The 21,355-nt window shown below is 39.4% G+C and overlaps 1 protein-coding gene and 1 long non-coding RNA gene across 4 annotated transcripts in view; one reads left to right on the forward strand and one right to left on the reverse strand.

Moving 5' to 3' along the window:
• LOC150007718 (uncharacterized) overlaps positions 1–6,800 on the reverse strand; it is a 99,750-nt gene extending 92,950 nt beyond the window's left edge. The window contains exon 1 of one of the 3 annotated variants that reach the window (XR_016511833.1): positions 6,740–6,800. This is a non-coding gene — a long non-coding RNA (uncharacterized LOC150007718). The other 2 variants (XR_016511834.1, XR_016511832.1) reach the window with 2 other exon arrangements.
• A 192-nt stretch (positions 6,801–6,992) lies between these two features.
• HEY2 (hes related family bHLH transcription factor with YRPW motif 2) lies at positions 6,993–15,413 on the forward strand. The gene is made up of 5 exons (XM_090279815.1): positions 6,993–7,235; positions 9,169–9,247; positions 9,382–9,465; positions 12,063–12,144; positions 14,552–15,413. The coding sequence occupies exons 1-5, from the start codon at positions 7,153–7,155 to the stop codon at positions 15,235–15,237; spliced, it is 1,014 nt and encodes a 337-aa protein (XP_090135941.1). The 5' UTR covers positions 6,993–7,152; the 3' UTR covers positions 15,238–15,413.
• Positions 15,414–21,355: the final 5,942 nt, after the last annotated feature.

Consider the following 21,355-nt stretch of genomic DNA (forward strand, 5'->3'; position numbering starts at 1 on the left):
TTCTCTTTGTGCCCACAGCATGCAGTTTTCCTTTTACTTTGGCCTTGAATACATCCCATCTCATGTTAACAGTTATTTATGTTTAGACTCCTATATATTTTCCTGCTGTTTCCTGAGAGCAGGAATTGAGGTGTATTCATCAGGTATCACCCACACTGCTTAACAGGGAGCATTACTCAAAATAGGTATACAATACTTTGGTGGCCTGGGAGTAAGAACAGACAAACTGAGAAAGGCATAGTCTGAAAAATCAGGCCATGATTACTCTCAATTACACACACCAACTGTTCCATCAGTGATCTCTGTCTATAATCTCCTTGGTTTCATTTTTAGATCATTTCCCCCCAAAGTTTTGTTTTAGTTCTCACTATGTGAGTGATATTCCTAACATCAGTTTTCAAACTACATTTTTTAATGAGAGCAAAGTGTTTCATTATTAAAATTAAAGTATGGCTAGTCTTCTCCCAATTCACACTCAAAATAGAATTATGACTATATATTTTTTATTTTAAATTTTACTCAAATCTTTGTTATCTCAACTGAATTTATGCACACAAGTATATAGTTATCACTATTTCATGGGTTTGTGTAAAAAGAACATGATTTTTCATATGTTCCACCTGAATGCCAGAGAAAATCAATCTCCCAATCCTTTAACATAATCTTATTCCCATTGCACCAAGACATTCAAAACACTAAAATCTGCTTTTCTATGGGACAATTTTTTAAATTGCAATAAAAACTTATCTTAAAATGTAGATATAATAGGCAAAATATAAGGTATTTTAGTAACTAAAATAAAATAAATTGACACTTGACTCCAATTATCAAAAATAGAGAAAATACACACCAAAATACAAATTTTTTAACTTCAATTTTATAAATGGTGGTTTAATTACAAAATGCACCATATTCCTCTCTGACTTGAGCTACTAGCCTGTGCCAGATATTACTACACACTTTTATATACTAAAAATCAAGTCATGTCAATTTAAAAACCTTTAATTACTTTGTGCTTTTTATATCTATCCATATGTAGATATTTCTATTTGTAGATACAGGTATACACATATATCCATATACATCATTTACATTATTTTTTTATTTTCTATTTGCTGTGAGTTTTGATTCATGATTCAATCATTCCTAGGATTCTCAAACTAAAAGTGCTATGGAAACGTACAGTTCACCTTTCTTACAAATTCAAGGCATAATACACAGCCTTTCTCCATGCTGCAGCTGGGCTTGGTTGCTCTCTGCTAAGCACTATAACACTGTTTCCAAAGAGACTGTATTGTCCTGATGAATATTATTATTCCTCAAAGAACTATTACTCTCTTTAAAGTATTCATTTCCCAGAAATGGAATGAACTATTACTTAAGACCCAATTTATCTCTAAAAAATTTTAGTCCAATGTTCGCAATACATTATTATATTATTAAATTGTTATGAAGACTAAAACCAGAAGAAAACGAACTTCTGTGCTGTGCCTTTGAATCAATAGATACCAAGAATGTTAAGCCCTTATCTGCTAAAAACAAAACAGCTGTGTCTAGGAAAAGGAAAGTTGATATTTTTCTATGTTTTTCATAAAGTACGTATTTCAATAGGTTTGCAAAGCATGAAGGTCCAATAGTATTCTGTATTTTTCCCAAAGAAAACATATAATTGGCAACTTCTTATTTCCAGTCTAGGAGGGGTCTTTAGAAAGGTATCTATCAATTTAGGAATAAGTTGATAAATGCATAACTGTGCACACATCTAATAAATAGTTCTAATGAAAGTGTTAAGAAAATAGACAAATACTTTGTCTTAAAACCTTTCACAGCATTTTACAGTTTAGAAACCTGTAGAGCCTGTCTCTTTCACTTTCATAAAGTAGTGCCAGTCAACCAGCTCCAGGAATCATTGATTAACATTTTTTTCTGAAACTCAAAGGAAAAAGTTTTTTATGGAGAATCCACGTTTTTGTAGCTCTGTGAAGTACTGTCCTATTAACGTCATTTAATCTTGAGACTTTAGTAGATGGCTTATTCAACTGTCAGAAGATAAACTATTGCCTTCACTTCTGCATAATATGAATGTTATTACTTACATTATAGTTAATGTGCATACTTGGGGAAGAATTTTAGACAAAGAAAATAATTGTTTTAAATAAAACAAAAAGTTTAAGATCTGTGAACAAGACAGTAGTTCTTTTAAAATTCAGCAATTGGATAAAATTTCTCTTTTTTTGAAAAGCAATGTGCTTCATCTTTTCTGATTATAAGAATTAGAAAACTCACTAACAGTGTTTCTCTTTCTCACTTGGCTGCCAGGAAGCTCAGGACTGAACTAAGGGCTCATTCATAAATGCTTTCTTGCTCATGTTCAAGCATATTCTCTCCATATTCACTTGGTTGTTTAGCTCATGGTTGTTTATTTCAATATGACTATTCCAATGTATCTAAATTCTATATAAATGGAAAGAGACAGTGAGTTCATTGATTTCAACAAGAAATTCATTCCAAAACAGTTATTGTGCATCCACTATGTGTCATTCCATTCAAGAAGATGGGGATGTAGTTATTTTTAAAAGATGATTTTCATGAAAAAAAAATGACCATATCTAACTATATCCTTAATAAAGAGGGAAAACTGTCAACTTTAAGAAACTTTTTTTTTTAATCCTTAAAAGGAAAGCCTGCCAACATCAATTTAACCCTCACAAAGAGGCAGTTAAAATAGTGTTTTGACTGTTGCTTATAGGAAAACTGGTTACTTAATTATACAATCTCCTCAAGTTCCTGCAATAAAACCAGCCTTCATCCTTGGGCATATGCTAAGCACTAATACCACCACTCATGAAATAAAAGCTTTTAAATAAATTGCCCCCTAATAACAGAGATCAGTTTAAACATTCTAACTTCCAAGAAAGGGGACTTTGCATCTTAGATTTCCTACCTTGGAGCTTCTGATGTAACAAATAAGTAGCACCTATTGGAGCAAGCTAAAAAATATGATGCACTTTGTGTGGCTGACCAGGCAAGAATAATTGTTATCTAGTGAAGCAGTTTTATGGATGACTTCAAGGTTGGTGGGCCTAAATTTGCCCTTGCTTTCAGTTTTGTTTTCCTTTACTGGCTTGAAAATATGTGTCACACAGTGACCCTAGGTTGGCCTACCTGATGCCAGCTTGATGCTGAGAAAGATAATGAAATTTACAAGGATTATGCCCCTGGCTTCCACTCTCAGGGTGCAATATTCTCATACACACTTGAAAGCTATGGCCAGCTCACAATAGCCTAGTAGCTGGGGAAAGCGACCCAACAATCTGCCTACCAGATGCATGATGTGTATCCCCTGCCCCAGCACTGGAAAATAAACTAGCACTTCCCAGGATAAGAGAAATTGTGTCACAATTATAACATTTCAGATAGGGCAAAATATTGGACTTAATTTGAAGTCTGTGCACTTGGGCTTCGCAGACTAACCAAGTTCTTAAAATAACAGAGCTGTCCATATTTCACTGAGAAACTAAGTTAGGACATTTTTTAAAGTGGTGTCATGCCTTAGTGATTTGCTACAAGAACCCAAACACTGAAGTGATCAGAAACTTTTAAAGTAGTTGTAAGCAGCACCTCTAAGGATTCAGAGAAGCCACAAATGAAGTCTGACAATTGATCTTGAAAAATCAGAATGCTCTAATGAAAAAAAAAAAAAAAAAAGCAGAAAAAGAATTTTTTAAAAAGATCCCATGTTCGTTTCCAAAATGCTGCAAGGGCAATTTTAGAATTGTAGCAATCACAACATTAGTTTGTGCAACATAACTCGAATTTTTGGGACAAGGTAAGCCTAGGTCAAGACCAGCAAACTTATATACATACAGGTGCATAAACTATAACTTCACAGTATTAAAAGGGTGAGGAAGAGCTGGGGAGGAGGATCAGGGCCATGGAGAGTCAGATGTTTCCAGATCTCGGCATCAATCTCTCACGCTTACGTCTTTGAGTTAAATCACACAAGCACAAAACACCGGCGAAATGACCAATTTCGGGAAGGCGGCCGATTCTCCCCTTCTCCATTCCCTTCAGATCCGTAACCCTGGGCTTTCGTTCCTAATGGCATTTCGTTTGTAGTAAAGTCCCTTGTATCTGTCGGTTTAATTATCTCATTGTACAAATCTTTGAAAAGGAAAGAACTGAGTTTGCTCTGGGCGAGGACCTCTTTTCTTCCTACCCGGCTCTTAGGAAGCCTTCAACCAACTTTCGCTGAAAAGAATGTCGCTGAAGGGCGATGAGGCTTGAAATCCCGCGGTTTTCTCATCTTCTCCATCCTTTCCTTCCGCATACACCACCCCTACACCTCCCTCCTTCGGCCCCCTGCAACCCACGACTGTTTTTAAGAATGTTGGGGCATTTAAAAGAGTTTCCTCCCTCTGACCCTAGAGACTTTCTGTGGAAGACACCAGAGGAAAAAGGCCTAATTGATAACTCTCGTGCTGCGTATTCACGTTAAGTATTTTGCAGATAAGTGAGCATTTAATCTTTTCATGATGTTCAAAACGCCGATATTTATTTACGTATTTATTTTGCCCTATGCGTTTATTTAACAAACTTACATACCGCTAACCATCAGGCACTGTTCCAACCCCTTGCAGAATATGATCTTCTTTGCTTATAAAATATATTTAAGCGACATTGAATCCACGTGTGGTTTTCGAATGTCCCCAGTATAGTTTTCTTTATAACATGGTACAGCAGTTAAGACTTAAAAGAAAAATATAGGAAAACCACACCCAGTTACTACTTTATTGCAAAAAAACCTTTTCCCTATTTGCAGTATTTCGCAATTATTGCAATCAAATACACCAGAAAAGTGAAAAAGAACCCCCCCCCCCCCTTTTTTACAAGGACGATCTCAGGTTTTGACCACGGCCTTTGTAAGTGCCTGCTAATATGCTCGCGTGGCGAACGTTAATTGCACCTGTAGGCATTCGCTTTCAAAAAATAAAAATAAAGGTTACAGCCCTTGCTGAAAGTTGTTAAGGTTGAGTTCGCGCCAGGCCGGCTGTGGAACTTTACCCCGTGGTCGGTGCTAACTGGCCACAGGCGCATCCTCCGAGGAGATGGGGCGGCCGACCCCAGCGCGCCCGGCTCTCCACTCGCTGGGCGGCGGGGACAGGGGACTGTGGCGTCGTGGGAGGTCGGAGCGTGTGGGATGCGTGCCCAGGACGCCGGTGCTGCAGCCTGAGACCCGCCCTGAGGCTGACAGCAGAGCCTGGGGGATGGGGGTCACCTCCCCCCGGAGGCCCCATTGTCCTGAGCTGACCTGGTCCAGTCCCGACAGGCCTCGCCTGGCCCCCGCCGACTGTGCGCTTTGCCTCGGGTTAAGTTTCAGAAGTCAAGACGGAGCGTTTCGGGTTTCTGTTCACACGGTTATTGTAGGCACCGCGGTAGGGACCATACAAAAAAAAAAGAGGGCGTGTGGGGAAGAGGTTTTGTGTTTTAATGAGGGCTTAACACGCTGGCTGCAATTCCTTCCCGCTCTCCCCCGGCCCAACCCCCGCCAGGCCCGGTCTTTCACGTCGCATCCTTCCCTCAACTCCCTGTCCCGCGCGGATCTGGTGTGGGGAGGGAATGGAGTGTGAAAGGGACGCCCTTAGCAGATCCCCAGAAAAATATGAATCGGTCCGTGGTGAAGGGTGGTGGCAACTGATAAGGTGTACCGTTCTCGGAAGCTTTTATCCACCGAGCACGGAGCTGTCACGGCGCAACGAGCGGAGCCTCCGGCTGGACCCCTACCAACCCGCCTCCCGCCTCCCGGTACCGCTGCGCCCGGGCGGGCAAACCGACCCCGACTGCCCTCGCGGAGGCACAGCGGTCCAAACATGCCGCAGAGCATGGGAAGAGAAGCTTGAAAACATGTTTTGAGAGCACATCTAGTTTTTTACAACCCGCAGTGTCCTATGCACTGAAAACTGGACACGAATTCGAGCTTTAGAAAACAAATACAATTTGGAGAGAGATTTTTCACGTCCGGGACTCTAATTAAAATTACCACTACGACTGCACACACCAGGAGGAGTGGAGAATTAAAAGTATTTGGATAATCCAAGCCCGAAAAACTCGGAACTTGGAAAACTACTAAAATTGTGTCCTGAAATACCCGCATTATTGCTGTAGCCCTTTCTGCCACCACAGTAGACAACTCCAGGCATGGTCTACTCAGTGGTATCCACTATTCACAGCCTCAGTGAAACTTAAATAAATGAGTTAGAGCAAATCGAAAATCGTGTTGGGGCCAACCTCAGACCCTCCGACCGCCAGCGGTTAGGTATCTGGGAGGGGGAAACTCACGTGCTTATCAGTTCGCAGCCCAGAGGCCGCGTAATTAGCCTCGGGAGTTGCCGGGGAGAAAAGTAACTCTGATTTAAGGTTTTCAGAAAACCAGAGGGCAAATGTGACCGCTGGGGTCAGCCAGTCAGCAGTTTTGGTCCAGCCAAGGCTAGCCGAGTAGAGCGGCTTGGTTAAGCCACGGCGCCTCCCGACGTCACACACGCTCGCTCACACTCAGCCACCCGCTTGGGGTTATTCTTTAAACTCAGGACTGAAACTTTACCGGCAGACAGCGGGGTGAGAAAAAGGGCCAAAGCCCGAGGTCCAAGCGCCCGCCCTGAGCCGGCCCGCCCTCGCGGCCCCGGCGCCCACGTCTGAGCGCTTCCCTAGCGAGAGAGAGCAGCCTGGCGCTCACGCTCGCCACGGCCTCTCCCGTCCCGAGCGCAGAACCCAGGGCCCAGGTGTGAGGATGTGTTCCCACGCCTCAGTCTGAGCCTCGGGGCGGGCTAGGGCGAGTGAGGCCCCGCCTCTTCATCCCAGCCAATTGCGAGCCACGTCGACCCCAAGGAGGCGGTGCCCGCCGGGGCGGTGGGGGCATGCAAGAGGGAGGTGTGCGAAGTGGCCCCACCCGCTGGGGGGCGTGGCCGGCGCCGGCTCTTGCAGCAGAGCTGGGCTGCGGCGTGGGAAAGAGCCCGGAGGAGCCGACCGCGCGGCCGCCGGAGCTGCGCCTTCCCGGGCCCAGGGAGGGAGGGAGGAGGCAGACAGGGAGGTTGCTGCGCCACGCTCGGCGTCCGTGGCTCCGGCCGGGCTGCGCCCCGCGCCGTCTTCGCCGCGATGAAGCGCCCTTGCGAGGAAACGACCTCCGAGAGCGACATGGACGAGACCATTGACGTGGGGAGCGAGAACAATTACTCGGGGTGAGCGCGGGCTCTGCGAGAGCTGCACGAAGCCCGAGGCATCGGGGAGCTTTGTGTAGGAGCCGCTCCTTGGAAATCTCGAGGCTCTTTTCTGCGGCGTTCTAATAGAGCGGGGAAAGTTTTGCTCCAGAAATTCTCGAGTGATGGGCGCTCAGGAGCGTGCATTGGGTGGGGCGAGGGATGTTGGTTTTCACTTTAGGGGTGGGGCGCAGAGGACAGGGGACGCGACTGAAAGTGCAGGAATTGGCGAGGGAGGGTGCCCGGCTGTCAGCGTGGGGCCCGCGGACAACACGTCCCGGCGACTGTCGACGTCCCGCCACTGAAACTATTTGGGGCACTTTCGAAATGAGCCAAGCGAAAAGAAAAATAAATTAATTTTTATTTTTAAAGAGACTAAAAAGGTTACTTGCTTTCTGAAGAAATTTAAAGCAATTTACGATGTCACGTCTAAGTAGGTTGTGCTTTCCACGTTGACCTTGTGTGACTTGGCTGACAGGAGAGTGAGTGACAGATCGTTTCGGGCATCCTCTCTTTGACTACTCGTTCTTACGTCTGGAAAAGATCGTGGTCTTGATCACAGACGGCAGACCTTCACTTCCCAGTGACAGAGGGAGATTACCGAGGCGTTTTAGTGCCATGGCGGGTCAAATGATAATTGCTTCTAATGGGCATCCCCAGAAGCACCTTAATTATTTATCTGCAGCTGTCACTCAAAGAGCAAAAGCCTTCCTACCCTTGGAAAACTTTAAATACTGTTTTGTTTTGTTTTCACTGCTGTTATTCTAATACATACAAACCAAAATCTGAAATCAGCAAGAGCAAAGGTATTTACATGAAACGTTGTGTGCAAAGTATCTTCTAATTATTAAAGTGTTGTTGAGTCATCTTAAAAACTAAGATCAGAAAAACAGAAGGTATCGTGTGAAAAGCGAAACCAGTTGAAAAGGGGTGGGAATGAGGAAGACAGTTAATTCAGAAATAAGATCCAGAAGTGAGAAGATGAGGTAATAAGAACCTGGTGTGTGCAACATTTTAAAATGAAAGAACAAATAACAGGAACCCAGAGAATCTGAGAACATAAAGAAGCATAGAATCTATGAATTATGAAGAGTAACAGATACAAACTAGAAAGGATGTCAAAAATTCTAAGTAACAAAATAAAATTTGATTGAACTTTCAATATAAAATATCTTTTCATGAGGAAACTCAAAATGAGTTGTGGCTCCTAGAGATTTAAGTCTAGATTGAAGACATGTAGATACTCACCTACAAGTTTCATTTTCAAAGTAAAACATTAATTGATCTAATTTTAATTTTCCTATGAATGGCATATTTAATTTGGGGCATTCTTTTGGAGGATTAGTATACAAAATATTAAATTTGTCATTTTTTCCTTGAGAAATGTGACTAATTGAAATAGATAACTTCTGTTTAAAGATTACATCTAGAGACATGTGATGACTGTGTATCTGTTTGAGAGTGGTACTAAACATGACCTTTATTTTAAAATAGATTCACTTAGTTCAGTATGTCTGACCGGAAGGAGCAGGGAGATGCTATTAGAGATTAGTTGACTTTCAAGAAACATTTAAGAGTGGAAGTAGGAAGTACTAATATCTCATTTTTCACCCTGACTGCCCATAATTATTTCACTGGAAGACTTAATAAAAGTTTAGGGATGTTTTTGCCTATGAATTTGGCATCTGGAATACTCATTAAAACTTGGGATGGGGGGCAGGGGTAGGGCATGATCCTTTCTCCAAAGAGATATACAGGCTGAAAGCAATGTTAAGAGTAAAGCAAGAATTAAGAATAAAATAACACTGACCTGAACTGTGCAGTCACTCTCAATATTTAATGGGTGCCATCAAGTACTCAGAAGAAACCATTGTTATGATAATGAAGCACCTGATATACTCTTCCTATTTCATAGGCAAAGTTCTAGCTCTGTGATTAGATCGAATTCTCCAACAACAACATCTCAGATTATGGCAAGAAAGAAAAGGAGAGGGGTATGTGAATGTGGTTTTTTTCCTTTTTCTTTTATGTAATCCAGCCTAATGTGTAACAGTTCTGTTTTTCCATTATGAGTAATTTTATCATTTGTATATTCATAAATTTTTGTTGTTTTGCTTTTTTGGGATAGATAATAGAGAAAAGGCGTCGAGATCGGATAAATAACAGTTTATCCGAGTTGAGACGACTGGTGCCAACTGCTTTTGAAAAACAAGTAAGCTACCCTCCCCCCTGACCACTCCAACCAAAAAGCTCAAAAAGTCCGATTCTCTCATCTGGGAATGTGGGTTCCTGTTAAAGCTCATTAAAATAATAGTGTATGTGCCCTGATCTGGCACATAGCAGTGATTTCAATAAAATGCTTTGTTGTGGCAAAACTATTAAAAACATAATCCATGGTGAAGTTGAAAAACATTTCCATTCTTGAACTTATTTTTCCCTTAAGGGTAACAGTGTTCGTGCTTTCTCTGTTCTTTCTATGAAGACCAGTAGTGGTTTTGTTTAAAACCAAGATGTATGTACTATTCTTAAAAAAAAAAAAAAAAAAAAAAAAAAGAGATAATCATATATGAAATTTCATTTTTGTTTCAAACTGTTTTTTTTATAAGTAAGCTTTTTATTTTAAAATGACCAAAGCCCAGGAACTAACATTTCTAGTTTTATTTCCTAAATAATACTACTAATAAAATTTATTTCCCAACCCACATAGTTTCATTTTTAATTCCTGGGTTAACAAAATGATGTTCAATTTGAAGCATCTTTTTGGAAGTTTGGTTAAAATCAAACTAGCCATATGCCCTTTTCAGAATTCCAGTAAGTATTCCTTTACCAAAAAAAAAAAATAATATATATATATATGTATATATATATATTTATACACACACACATATATATATAAGTGTACTAATACACATATATAAATATTGAGTACACTTAAAAGAGTAGTAATTCAGATACGTAAATCTTTCTTTGTCATTTTGTAAAAGTTGTTTCTCCTCCTGCTACCATGGCTAATGGCACAGATTTCTAAGAGCATCTTTCAAAGAATGTGGCATCATATCCTTGTTGAAAATCCTCCCAATTTAATTTAAATAGAGTATAAGACAGCAGTTGTTTGTTTACTTCATTTTGTTGTTTATTTCATGAACCACAAACATTACAAAGCCTTCAGAAATTATCCAGAAACTGCAATTTTGTTATTAGTCACTTTCACTGAAACTACTGTATATCTTCATGGAAAAATTGAACTCTGACATAAGTACAAAATGTAATATGCTATTGATTATACATTTGTAAGAGAAACATAGGCCCCATTAATGCTGAAATTGTCTTTGATTAAGTAAATGTAATATGGAATTTATAGCTTTGATTAGTAGCACTTTCAATAACAGTAGGCTGGAAATGGAAATATCAGTATTCAGTGATATTTTTACTTGGAGTACTGAAATGTCTACAGTTATGAGGAGCCATCAGTTTGGTGAATTTGTTTTGTTTTGTTTTTTTGTATGTTGTATTTTTTCCTTATTTCTTTTTTCTTTTTCTTTATTGCTTAAATGTCGACTTAAACCTTAAAAGCGAACCTCAGTTGTTTGGTAGTTCAGTTACCATAAACACAGACTTTCCCACTTACAGAACTTGGCTACCAACCCTTAGTGAGCTGGCCCTGTCACAATATGATTTAGAAGAGTGTTCTTTCAAGCAATTTAAATAACTGGCATTGTGCTGATAATTTTCACAAAACAAGTAAAGCATAGGAACCTGAAATAAACTTCACTTTTCAGTTTTAGAAAAGCATATTGACTTAATTCAGGAAATTAGAAGCCAGAACACTCTGAGACAGTTTGAGGTGACACATTTTTCAATTGGTTTCCAGAAGTTGGCTAATTTTAAAACGGGGAACATAAAAATACATTTCCAAGACAGTTTTTAAGGGGACTAAATGGTAATGGAAAAAAATTGGAAAAAATAACTATTTTAAGTATCCTTACACAGTGTTGATGCTTACTAGTTAAGTAGGAAATTATGCTTTCTTATTTACCATCTTGGAATTCACAGTGACACCTGCTGGTAATTATTGGGAAAAAATATTAAAAGTCTTCCCTTTTTTATTTTTGGTTCTGCTTACCTGTGGTCTAGTATGAATCACCTTAAAGACTTATTAGAATTTTTTATTTTTAAAAAATATACTTTCAACAATGATTTAAGATCCTATTTTCTTATCCTCCAGAGTTGTAGTCAACTGATCTAGACTTCAGCATTATATAGGACTATTGGATGTTCTATATATAATTGCTAATAAAAATTAAGTATACTATTAACCAAGGTACTGGTTGGATGCAAACTTTGAGAATTTTGCAATTGTAATAATTTTTATTGAGTGATATTGGGAGTATAATTATTTTTATGATAAAAAAAAAATACTATGTCTTTTACTCTTTAAAAGTTGAAATGGCCCTGGCCAGGTAGCTCAGTTAGGTTAGAGCATTGCCTCAATATGCCAAGGTTGCAGGTTTGATCACCAGTCAGGGCACATACAAGAAACAACCAGTGAATGCATAAATGGGCACAACAACAAATCGATGTTTCTCTGTCTCTCAAATCAATAAAAAAAAATTTCAGTTGAAATGGCAAATATCTGTCATTAGATGTGACATAGTAATTAGTGCTTTCATTCAAAGTTTGGAAGGAATACAGATTTTTCTGTGAAAAAAAATTAAACTTAGAATTTTCTAGTGAAAGGGAAAATTGAAAATCCAGTGTAAAAAATTAGTTTCCATAAGACTTACAAGACTTTATTATTTGTTTATGCAGGGCTCTGCAAAGTTAGAAAAAGCTGAAATATTACAAATGACAGTGGATCATTTGAAGATGCTTCAGGCAACCGGTGGTAAAGGTAAGTAGGTGACTTCATTTTACCCCTGTTTGCACCTTTCTTTTTTCATCCCCCCCTCCCCAAGATTGTAAGGAAGTCATAGTTGAACAGTTCTTTAACAAGCTGAGATAGGAGGACCCAGATTAAAGCTGTGGAAATCAATGCTAATGGCAGGATTGAACTCGTGGGAAAGAACTTCTGGGACAAAAGAAGCACTTGACCCTGGGCTTGTGTTTGCTTTCATAATACTGTGGGAGTAAAGCTTCATTTACAGCTGCCTGGTCAGAGATTTGTTTGGGACTTCAGAAGGGCACACTGGAATCTGTACAGAAAGACAAAACAAACACAAATATCCAAACATAAACAGAAGGTTAGGGGCAATCTTTTTTTTCTTCTTTCCCTTCTCCCAAACCCCTATGAAATCCAAGCTAGAACTTAGTATAATGCAGCTATTCCAAAGGAAGTGACTCTAGAATGATTTTCACTGTTGTGTTCAGATTTTGGTTGGTCTTGGATTCAGACTAGACAGAGAGTTTGAAGTCGAGGTAGTGAGTCTCTACTGGAAACTGTTAATGGAGCAGTCATTCCTGCCAAGAGCAAACAGGAGCAGGTGCCCTAGGCCCAGCGCCCTGGAGAGATGTCCTCTGTAATCCATAGTGAGTTTGGGAAGAATTGTTCAGGGGATCAGAGACAGACCCTCCCCTCATGCTAAAAATAGATTTGAGATTGCAAAAGCTGTAATATTCATTCAGATATCATCCTATTTCTCACTCAGACTGGATTTCACCCTTTTGTAATTTTTTTACCCTCCAAAAAGGCCTTTGCTATTTATCTTAGCCAAGGGTGTTATTTAATATATTTGACAACTCGGTAAGGACCAGGTACCACAAGGTACTAAGTGTTGCTGCACCTACATTCTGGAGGCTGCTGTGCTTACTATCAGCCTTTTTCCTGTGTAGTGTCATACTTTGCCTAGATCATGGCAGGACAGGGCATTGGAAGCAAGTAGCTGTTTACCAGTCGGTATGGAGGTAGTTGAGTAGTTAATTCCACTATGGCCATACTGCTGAGGACCTGTGGAACATAACTCTGACCATCACCTCTAAATCCAAGACCAACAAAAATCTGAAAACAATAGTGAGAGTAATTCTAGAGTCACTTCCTTTTGAATAGCTACAGTATACCGAATCCTAGCTCAGATTTAATGGGGGTTTAGGGAAAGGGAAAGAAGAAAAAGAGAAAAAAGATTGCCTATAACCTCCTCTTAATTTTTGGATATTTTTGTGTCAGGTAGGACTGGTCATTGCATGGGGAAGCCCACATGGTGAAACTTACCCATGGTTGCACTTTCTCAATGAATCATTCTGAATGAATGAGCATGGGCATTTTCTTATTTCTACTCATTAAAATGTAACCCTAAATGTAGAATGCAAACATTCTTACATAATGGAGAAGACAACTGAGTGAAATCTAAAAACACTTAAGGATCCAGCCCAGCTTGGCCACTGCCCCATCTGTGACCAGAGGCAGAAATGCACTGTTGCACCCTGAGACCTACACTCAGGCTCTGAGCTCTAAGCCCTCCAGTCAGTCCCGTGATTCTATCTCTGCACCTGCTGTCTCGATGTACTAGGGGACAAACTGAGTGAGTAAAGGTACAATAAAAGTTTGATTGCTCTGCCTCCCTTGGCATTGTTAACCACAAGACTAAGAATTCTTATCATGGTTTCAAATATTTGGCATGAGGTATACTTCTAAAAGGTTATATTTTTCTTATGACTTATTATAAAAACTACCTTCCATCTTGGTTGCTATCCCTGGTGACCTAAACAGTCCTAAAATTCATCCTAGAATAGTCTATGAATACACATTCCCAAGCAAGCACATATAAGTGGCCTGACTGCCAGGTCATTAAACAGACCATCAAGCAGGGTAATGTGTGAGCCTTGAAGAAGAGGGGCTGGCAGTGTGGGCTCACATCTTCCAAGGTTCACAACTGCTATGATGGCCCTTTAATCTCCAACTCATGTGACAGGGACAGAGAGACTGGAACTCTGTATTGCCATGAAAATGTTGACCAGGGAATTTCACTATTACACAATACAAAAGGAGAGACACCATTTTTTTTGGTAAGTCTTTGAAACATGGGTGTTCTTAATCGCCCCCCCCCCAATGTGATATTTGGTTGCAAGAACAATTGCAGTTCATAGCGTTGGTTCAGTTGTCACACATGTGAATTGCAAAGTACACTTTCTTCTGCAAAAAATCACAACCATAAATAGTTGGCAATGTTTTCAGACAGGATTGTCATTCTGCTTATACCTTCTGAAGGACAGAGTGGAATGCAGTTGGTGCTACTCTTAGTAACTGGATAATTTTCTCTTCCTCTCTCTCTCCTGGCCCCCACTTTGCTCGCACCTCCTCTTAGGCTACTTTGATGTCCATGCTCTCGCCATGGACTTCATGAGCATTGGCTTCCGAGAATGCTTAACCGAGGTGGCGAGGTACCTGAGCTCGGTGGAAGGCCTGGACTCCTCGGATCCACTGCGGGTGCGACTCGTGTCTCATCTCAGCACGTGTGCCTCGCAGCGGGAGGCGGCGGCGATGACGTCCGCCCTGGCCCACCACCACCACCAGCTCCATCCGCACCACTGGGCCGCGGCCTTCCACCATCTCCCCGCAGCCCTGCTCCAGCCCAACGGACTCCACGCGTCGGAGACAACCCCGTGTCGCCTCTCCACAACGTCAGAAGTGCCTTCTGCCCATGGCTCTGCTCTCCTCACGGCCACGTTTGCCCACGCAGATTCTGCGCTTCGGATGCCATCGACGGGCAGTGTTGCGCCTTGTGTGCCACCCCTCTCCACTTCTCTCCTGTCCCTCTCAGCCACTGTCCACGCAGCCGCTGCAGCAGCCACCGCAGCGGCGCACAGCTTCCCTCTGTCCTTCGCAGGGGCCTTCCCAATGCTCCCCCCAAACGCAGCTGCAGCAGTGGCCGCCGCCACAGCGATCAGCCCGCCCTTATCCGTATCAGCCACATCCAGCCCTCAGCAGACAAGCAGTGGAACAAACAGTAAACCTTACCGGCCCTGGGGGACAGAAGTGGGCGCTTTTTAGGTTTTCACTGAACTTCTTGCAATAGTAACTGAATGTCCTTCATTTCAGAGTCAGCTTAAAACCTCTGCATCCTGAAGGTAGCCATACAGATGTCTACAGATCCACAAAGCAACAGTAAAGCTATTTGAGACATAAACCTCACAAGTGGAAATGTGGTGTTACCTTTTCTTTTTCTTTTTCTTTTTCAAGGCAGCTTGGTAACTGACATCAGCAACTTTTGAAAACTTCACACTTGCTTCCATTTAGAATTTTCCTGGAAAATATACAGACGTCCAGAAGTGCATCAGCATATCGAAATTGGAGAAGAAAAATGCCCTGAGTTCTCTTGAAACTAGATGGGAAAAAAAAATTATGTTTTATAAGTGCCTGAGCTAGTGAAGTTTTTTTCTGAACATATAACATTGCACAAGTAAAGAGCGTAGACCTTAGGTTAAGAAAAGAAAGGGACAGAAGTCTTGTGTTAAGTCGCAGACATACAATGCCAGAGAAGAGTACCCTGTTGAAACCAACAGGTTTTTATTGGCCAAAAGGATTGCTGAGAATAATTTTCAAGTTGAAAGTCCTAGTTTTATCTTATTTTGCTTTCTTTGTACAGACTTGCCAAGTGGCAACAGTCAGTAACGAATTGGTATCAGCAATTATTCCCTCAGTACTCAGATTAACAAGCGTTCTGTCCTGCCTGCAAACCTCTAGGCACCTTTTTCCTTCATGGCTCAAAATATGGTGCTTCTTTATCTAAACCATAGATTTATAGAGTGCACCAAGGAACGTGTGCCTGCTGTGTGCCCACCAGAGGCAATCTGATTCATGCCAACTTGAAAATTCCCGTTTGTAAAAGCTTAGATTAATTTATTCAGTTTCATTTAGACTATTTTCACATATTTATCCTCTTCATTTTGTCCTGGTAACATGTACTATTGATTCTTGTCATCCTTTTGGGAGAAGTTGCATTTCTGGAGGTGATGACACAGGGAGATTGATACCATTGGGAAAAGAAAAGCCACGATTTTTAAATGCTCTTTGTTAAACTTAAGATTGTGTTTGATCCCCAATCAAGATGAATGTATGCAGTGGGATGTACATAAATTAGTTTTGTCCATGCCTAGACTAGTGCTACATAATGGTGTTTTGGTTTTGTTTTGTCTTATTTTGTTTAATGACAAAATCTCTAACACATTGAAATTGAGCACGTGAGATTTTATGTTTGAAAGATAAGACACAGCATGTATGTATTATTATGCACTTCATTTCTCTGCTGTGTGGAGAAAGCAATAAAAAATGTTAAACATTATGCAAAATTATACTTTTAAATATTTGTTTTAAAATTACTGTACCTAGTTGTTTTTGTTTTGTTTTGTTTTTGCATTACTTTGTAACTTTTTTCTATGCAAAAGTCTACATATCACTAATTAAATGGAATCCTTGTTGATTTTTTATGTGGATGAGTTGCTTTGCAGAACGGAAAATTGATATGAATTTCAAGCAAAGCCTTCTTTCACTAAGGAGTTAAGCCATGGCTGTCCTTTTTCAAAGTCATTTGATATAAATTCACAGTGGCTTGAAAGTAGCATTTATCTGAACTTGTAAATCAATTGAACATTGGTGGATATGATGTTATTTGGAGGCAGGAAGTGATCAGTTTTCTCTGCCTTTTATTCTCAACCATGGTTCTTGGAAAAGTGCAAATACAAGAACTCTAATAGTATAGAGGATAATAAACTAGAATGTGTCATACATTTTGTAACTTAAAAACATTTGTAGAGTGTTTGTAAAAATCACGTTCATACATGATAGACATATAGATACCTCCTGATGATGAATCCTCTATATCTACCTCAAGGAAAATCTCTTCTGATGCTGTAGAAATTATGCAGACATTTCTCATTCAATAAAGCCTGAAAGAGACTATTTCAGAGTTCCCGAAGCTATTGGCCAAACATATGAAAAATAAAAAAGAATGTTTTTATTATGCATTTCACTTATGCTCAAAGCTAAAGGAAAAAGTGGGAGGCTTCTTACATTATTTTCGTTTTAAAAAATCAAGCGTATAGTTTATCTAATTTCTTCTGTCTGGAAGTAGGTAAAAAAATTTAGCAAAAACAAATCACCTTGTTCCTCCTGTCTGTAAGTTCTGTGGTTATTAAATTTTCTGTTAGCTCTGATGGAATTAGGTAGCAAATAAGAAAATGGATTTAGTAGTATTTGAAGTTTGCTTTTTAATCATGATTTGTGGACAACTGGCATAGAAATAATTTTTATTTAGGGTCTAATAGTTGATTCTGTGCCTATTGTAATATCAGCATTTAAAGAATTATTTTCCTATTTTGGAATATAAACTGTTTTAGAGAGGATTTTTTAAAATTTGGATTAAATATTTTATGGTAAATACCCTTCCTCCTTTCTTCCCTTTCTCTTCCTCTTTGTTTCTTTCTTATATATTTTTCTTCCGAGCTGCATATGGGTTATTGTTTTTCAGTTTCATTGGTTTAAATATATGCAAACCAACTTGCCACCTAATTGCTAAGGTTGTCAGTGTTCCTAAAGAAAATCATTGTCAGTAATTTCAGTTGTTTATTACTTGTTCTCAATCAGTGTTTCACATCATTAGCTTTTAACATCACATTTTACTTGTTCTATTAACTTGGCCATTGAGTTTTCCATTTCTGGTCAAATGTTTTTTGAAAGTGATGTTCCATCTTTAGGTATGTTGGCTATCAAAATGGGAAAAACATGTTTTTATAGTTCATGAAAAAAAGGACATTTAGGATTTGATTTATTAGTGGCTTTTATTTGTGTAAAAGTTGGTGCCCAAATTAACTCATAGGAATTTTGGTAGGGGAAAGAGAACATTTTTAGAAATTTTGTTTTCTCCAGTGTTAAAAGCTGTATGTATGTCTAATTAGAACAGTTTTGTATTTCACATCACTGAGTCAGGAGATATTTATTGAATAACTAGTGTGTACCCAGCGCTGTGCTATATATATGTCAGGTTTTGAATGGTGTATAGTAGCACATGATATTGACAGGTATTCTGCTACCCTAGCTATCACACAGACCCTCAAAAGAAGTAGGTGTCCCGAGAGTGAGTAAAGGGGTTTCTGGAAACTGGTAGGGGACGCTTTTTCTCTTCTTGGAATCTCACTGTCACAAATATATTTCCTATCATAGTTGAGAAATCTGAGGGACTTTTAAAGTGATGCTGAAACATAGAAAAGTCCACCTATTAACTAGAGTGATAGCTGTTTGACCCACATGTACTTATGTATCAAAAATCTTAATGAAGCCTTTGGGTTACCTTCCTTATATCTTAAGCACGTTTTTTTTTACCAATAATTAAGACGAAGTAAAAGTAATCACCTTAGGTAACATCAACACAAAGCAAGATGATTTTTAGAATTCCATAATTTCATAAGTCTAAGGTTCCATCACTTGGCAAGATATACTGTTGGTTTAAGGTCAGTTTTTACAGCAAAAAACCACACAACATAAATTTACACATTAGTCATAAAATAACCCAAATTTCAGAGTAAAAAAAAAAAATGCATTTGGACTTGTGGCGATACTACTACATAATAGTGTACTTGAATGTGGTTTTCAAAATCCATGGCTAGAGATATACATAGGTTAAAATGTTGCTGATTCAGCTTACTTTAAAAATATCAGGCTAGGGTCTTAGTCAAATCAAAAAATCTGGAATGACTTAGTAAGTTTAATGATCTGAAGATAGATATATTTTTTAAGCTTTTCATGTTTTTAATGGCCAATGGGACTAATCCTACTTCTGCACTTTACTGAAGAATGCAATTTGACTTCCCTTATAATTCTTTTAGGATCTAAGCAATAACTGACATTGTAAATATCACAGCAACTACAACAAAGCATTGCAGCAAATATGACATCATAAACTGTGACTATAGCTCATACTGTTTGGAAGGATAAGTCTTTGAACTCAATGGGAGATCCTTGAAAAAAAAAGAGTCTTTTAGCTTCCATAGACACTCTTGTATGAGGAGTCACAGGCATATGAGAAATGATTCCCTAGGTACCAGGTGGCACCTTCTCCCTCACATAACTTCAAAGGAGCAGACAGGAATGGGGTTGGTCAGAGAATCGTGTCCTCTGCTATAACTGACAGAACCTACTGTGAGTCACAGATCCAAAAAAAAGAAAAAATGTAATACTGTTAATACTGTTTGGTTGGTCTCTGTGCTGAGCATCATGCTAAGTGTTTGAAATCTATTATTTAAGACTCGTAACTGTCTGATAGGGTACATAAAGTTATTATCTTTATATTATATATTAGTAATTGAGGAATAAGAGGTTAACTGTTCAAGATTATGCCTAACAGTTTGAGCTATGACCCAACCCAGACCTGTCTGATTCTTAAGCCCATACCATTGATTTTTATTTTTTAAGTATATTTTATTGATTATTTTATTAAAGTTGTCCCATTTTTCCCCATTTGCCCCCCTCTGCCTGGTATGCCCCTTCCCTCCAACAATACCCAACCCCCTTAGTTCATGTCTAAGGAGTGTGCACATAAGTTCTTTAGCTTCTCCATTTCCTATACTCTTCTTAATACCCCCTGCCCCATCTACTTTGTACCTACCAATTATGCTTTTTAATCCCTGCACCTTTTCCCCCATTGTGCTGCTTTCCCCTCCCACACCTATGATCTCTACACCTATGATTCTGTTCCTGTTCTGGTTGTTTGCTTGGGGGGTTTGTTCATTTGTTTTTGCTTTTGTTTTTGTTTTTTAAATTCAGTTGTTGATAGTTGTGAATTTGTTGTCTTTTTAATGTTCATAATTTGATCTTTTTCTTAAGTCCCTTTAACATTTCATTAATAATGGCTTGGTGATGATGAACAGCTTTAGCTTTACCTTGTCTGGGAGACACTTTATCTGTCCTTCCATTCTAAATGATAGCTTTGCTGGAGAGTAATCCAGGTTGTAGATCATTGTTTTTCATCACTTTGAATACTTCTTGCCAGCCCCTTCTTGACTGCAAAATTTCTTTTGAGAAATCAGCTGATAGCCTTATGAGTACTCCTTTGTAGGTAACTCTCTGTTTTTCTCTTTCTGCTTTTAAGATGCTCCCTTTATCTTTAATCTTTGGCATTTTATGATGTGTCTTGGTGTGTTTCTCTTTGGGTCCAACTTGTTTGGGACTCTCTGTGCTTCCTGGACTTATATGTTTATTTTCTTTGCCAAATTAGGGACATTTTCTTTCATGATTTTTTCAAATAAGTTTTCAATTTCTTGCTCTTCCTCTTCTCATTCTGGAATCCCTATGATTCGGATGTTGGCACGTTTGGAGATGTCCTACAGTCTTCCTATACTACCATCGCTTTTTGAATTTTTGTTCTTTCTCTTCTGATTAAATGTTTATTTCTACCTTATATTCCAAATCATTGATTTGAATCTGGCTTCCCTCCCTTCACTGTTGGTTCCCTATAGATTTTTCTTTGTTTCATTTAATGTAACCTTCATTTCTTCCCTTATATTTTTACCATAATTAATTAGTTCTTTGAGCATCCTAATCACCCGTGTTTTCAACTCTGCATCTGACTGGTTGGCTATCTACATTTCATTTAGTTATCTTTCTGTTTTTTGTTTCTTTGCTTGTTTTTGTTTTTTAATGTTTTATTGATTATGCTGTTACAGTTGTCCCAATTTCTTTTTCCTCTGCTCCCCTCCACCCAGGGACCCTCCTCCCTCCAGTTGTCCCCCTCCCCTTAGTCCATGCCCATTGGTTGTGCATATAATTCTTCTCAACATCTTCCTATCAACTCCACTCCCCCCTGCTACGCTTCTTAATTCCTGAACCATCTCCCTCCCTTTCCCCACTTCTCCCTCCCCATTGACCTCCCCCTAATATGTTCCCCATACCTATAATTCTTTTTTCACTCTTTTTGCCTACTTAGTTTTCCTTTGTTTCGATTTCCTAGCTTCTGTTGTTGGTTGTTGTGATACAGTTTTCATTTTAATGTTCATAATTTTGATCCTCCTTCTTCTAAACAAGTCCCTTTAACATCTCATATAACAATGATTTGGATCTGATGAACTCCTTTAGTTTTACTTTGTCCTGGAAGCACTTTATCTGCCCTTCTATTCTG

Source organism: Furipterus horrens, unplaced genomic scaffold (assembly GCF_987537825.1).
Source record: "Furipterus horrens unplaced genomic scaffold, mFurHor1.1.pri manual_scaffold_6, whole genome shotgun sequence".
Classification (NCBI taxonomy): Eukaryota; Metazoa; Chordata; class Mammalia; order Chiroptera; family Furipteridae; genus Furipterus; species Furipterus horrens.

Coding starts and splice junctions, on each gene's coding strand:
- HEY2 (XM_090279815.1), top strand. CDS start 7,153: ATGAAGCGCCCTTGCGAGGAAACGACCTCCGAGAGCGACATGGACGAG. Junction 9,248..9,381: donor CAAGAAAGAAAAGGAGAGGG/GTATGTGAATGT, acceptor TTTTTGGGATAG/ATAATAGAGAAAAGGCGTCG. Junction 9,466..12,062: donor CAACTGCTTTTGAAAAACAA/GTAAGCTACCCT, acceptor TTGTTTATGCAG/GGCTCTGCAAAGTTAGAAAA.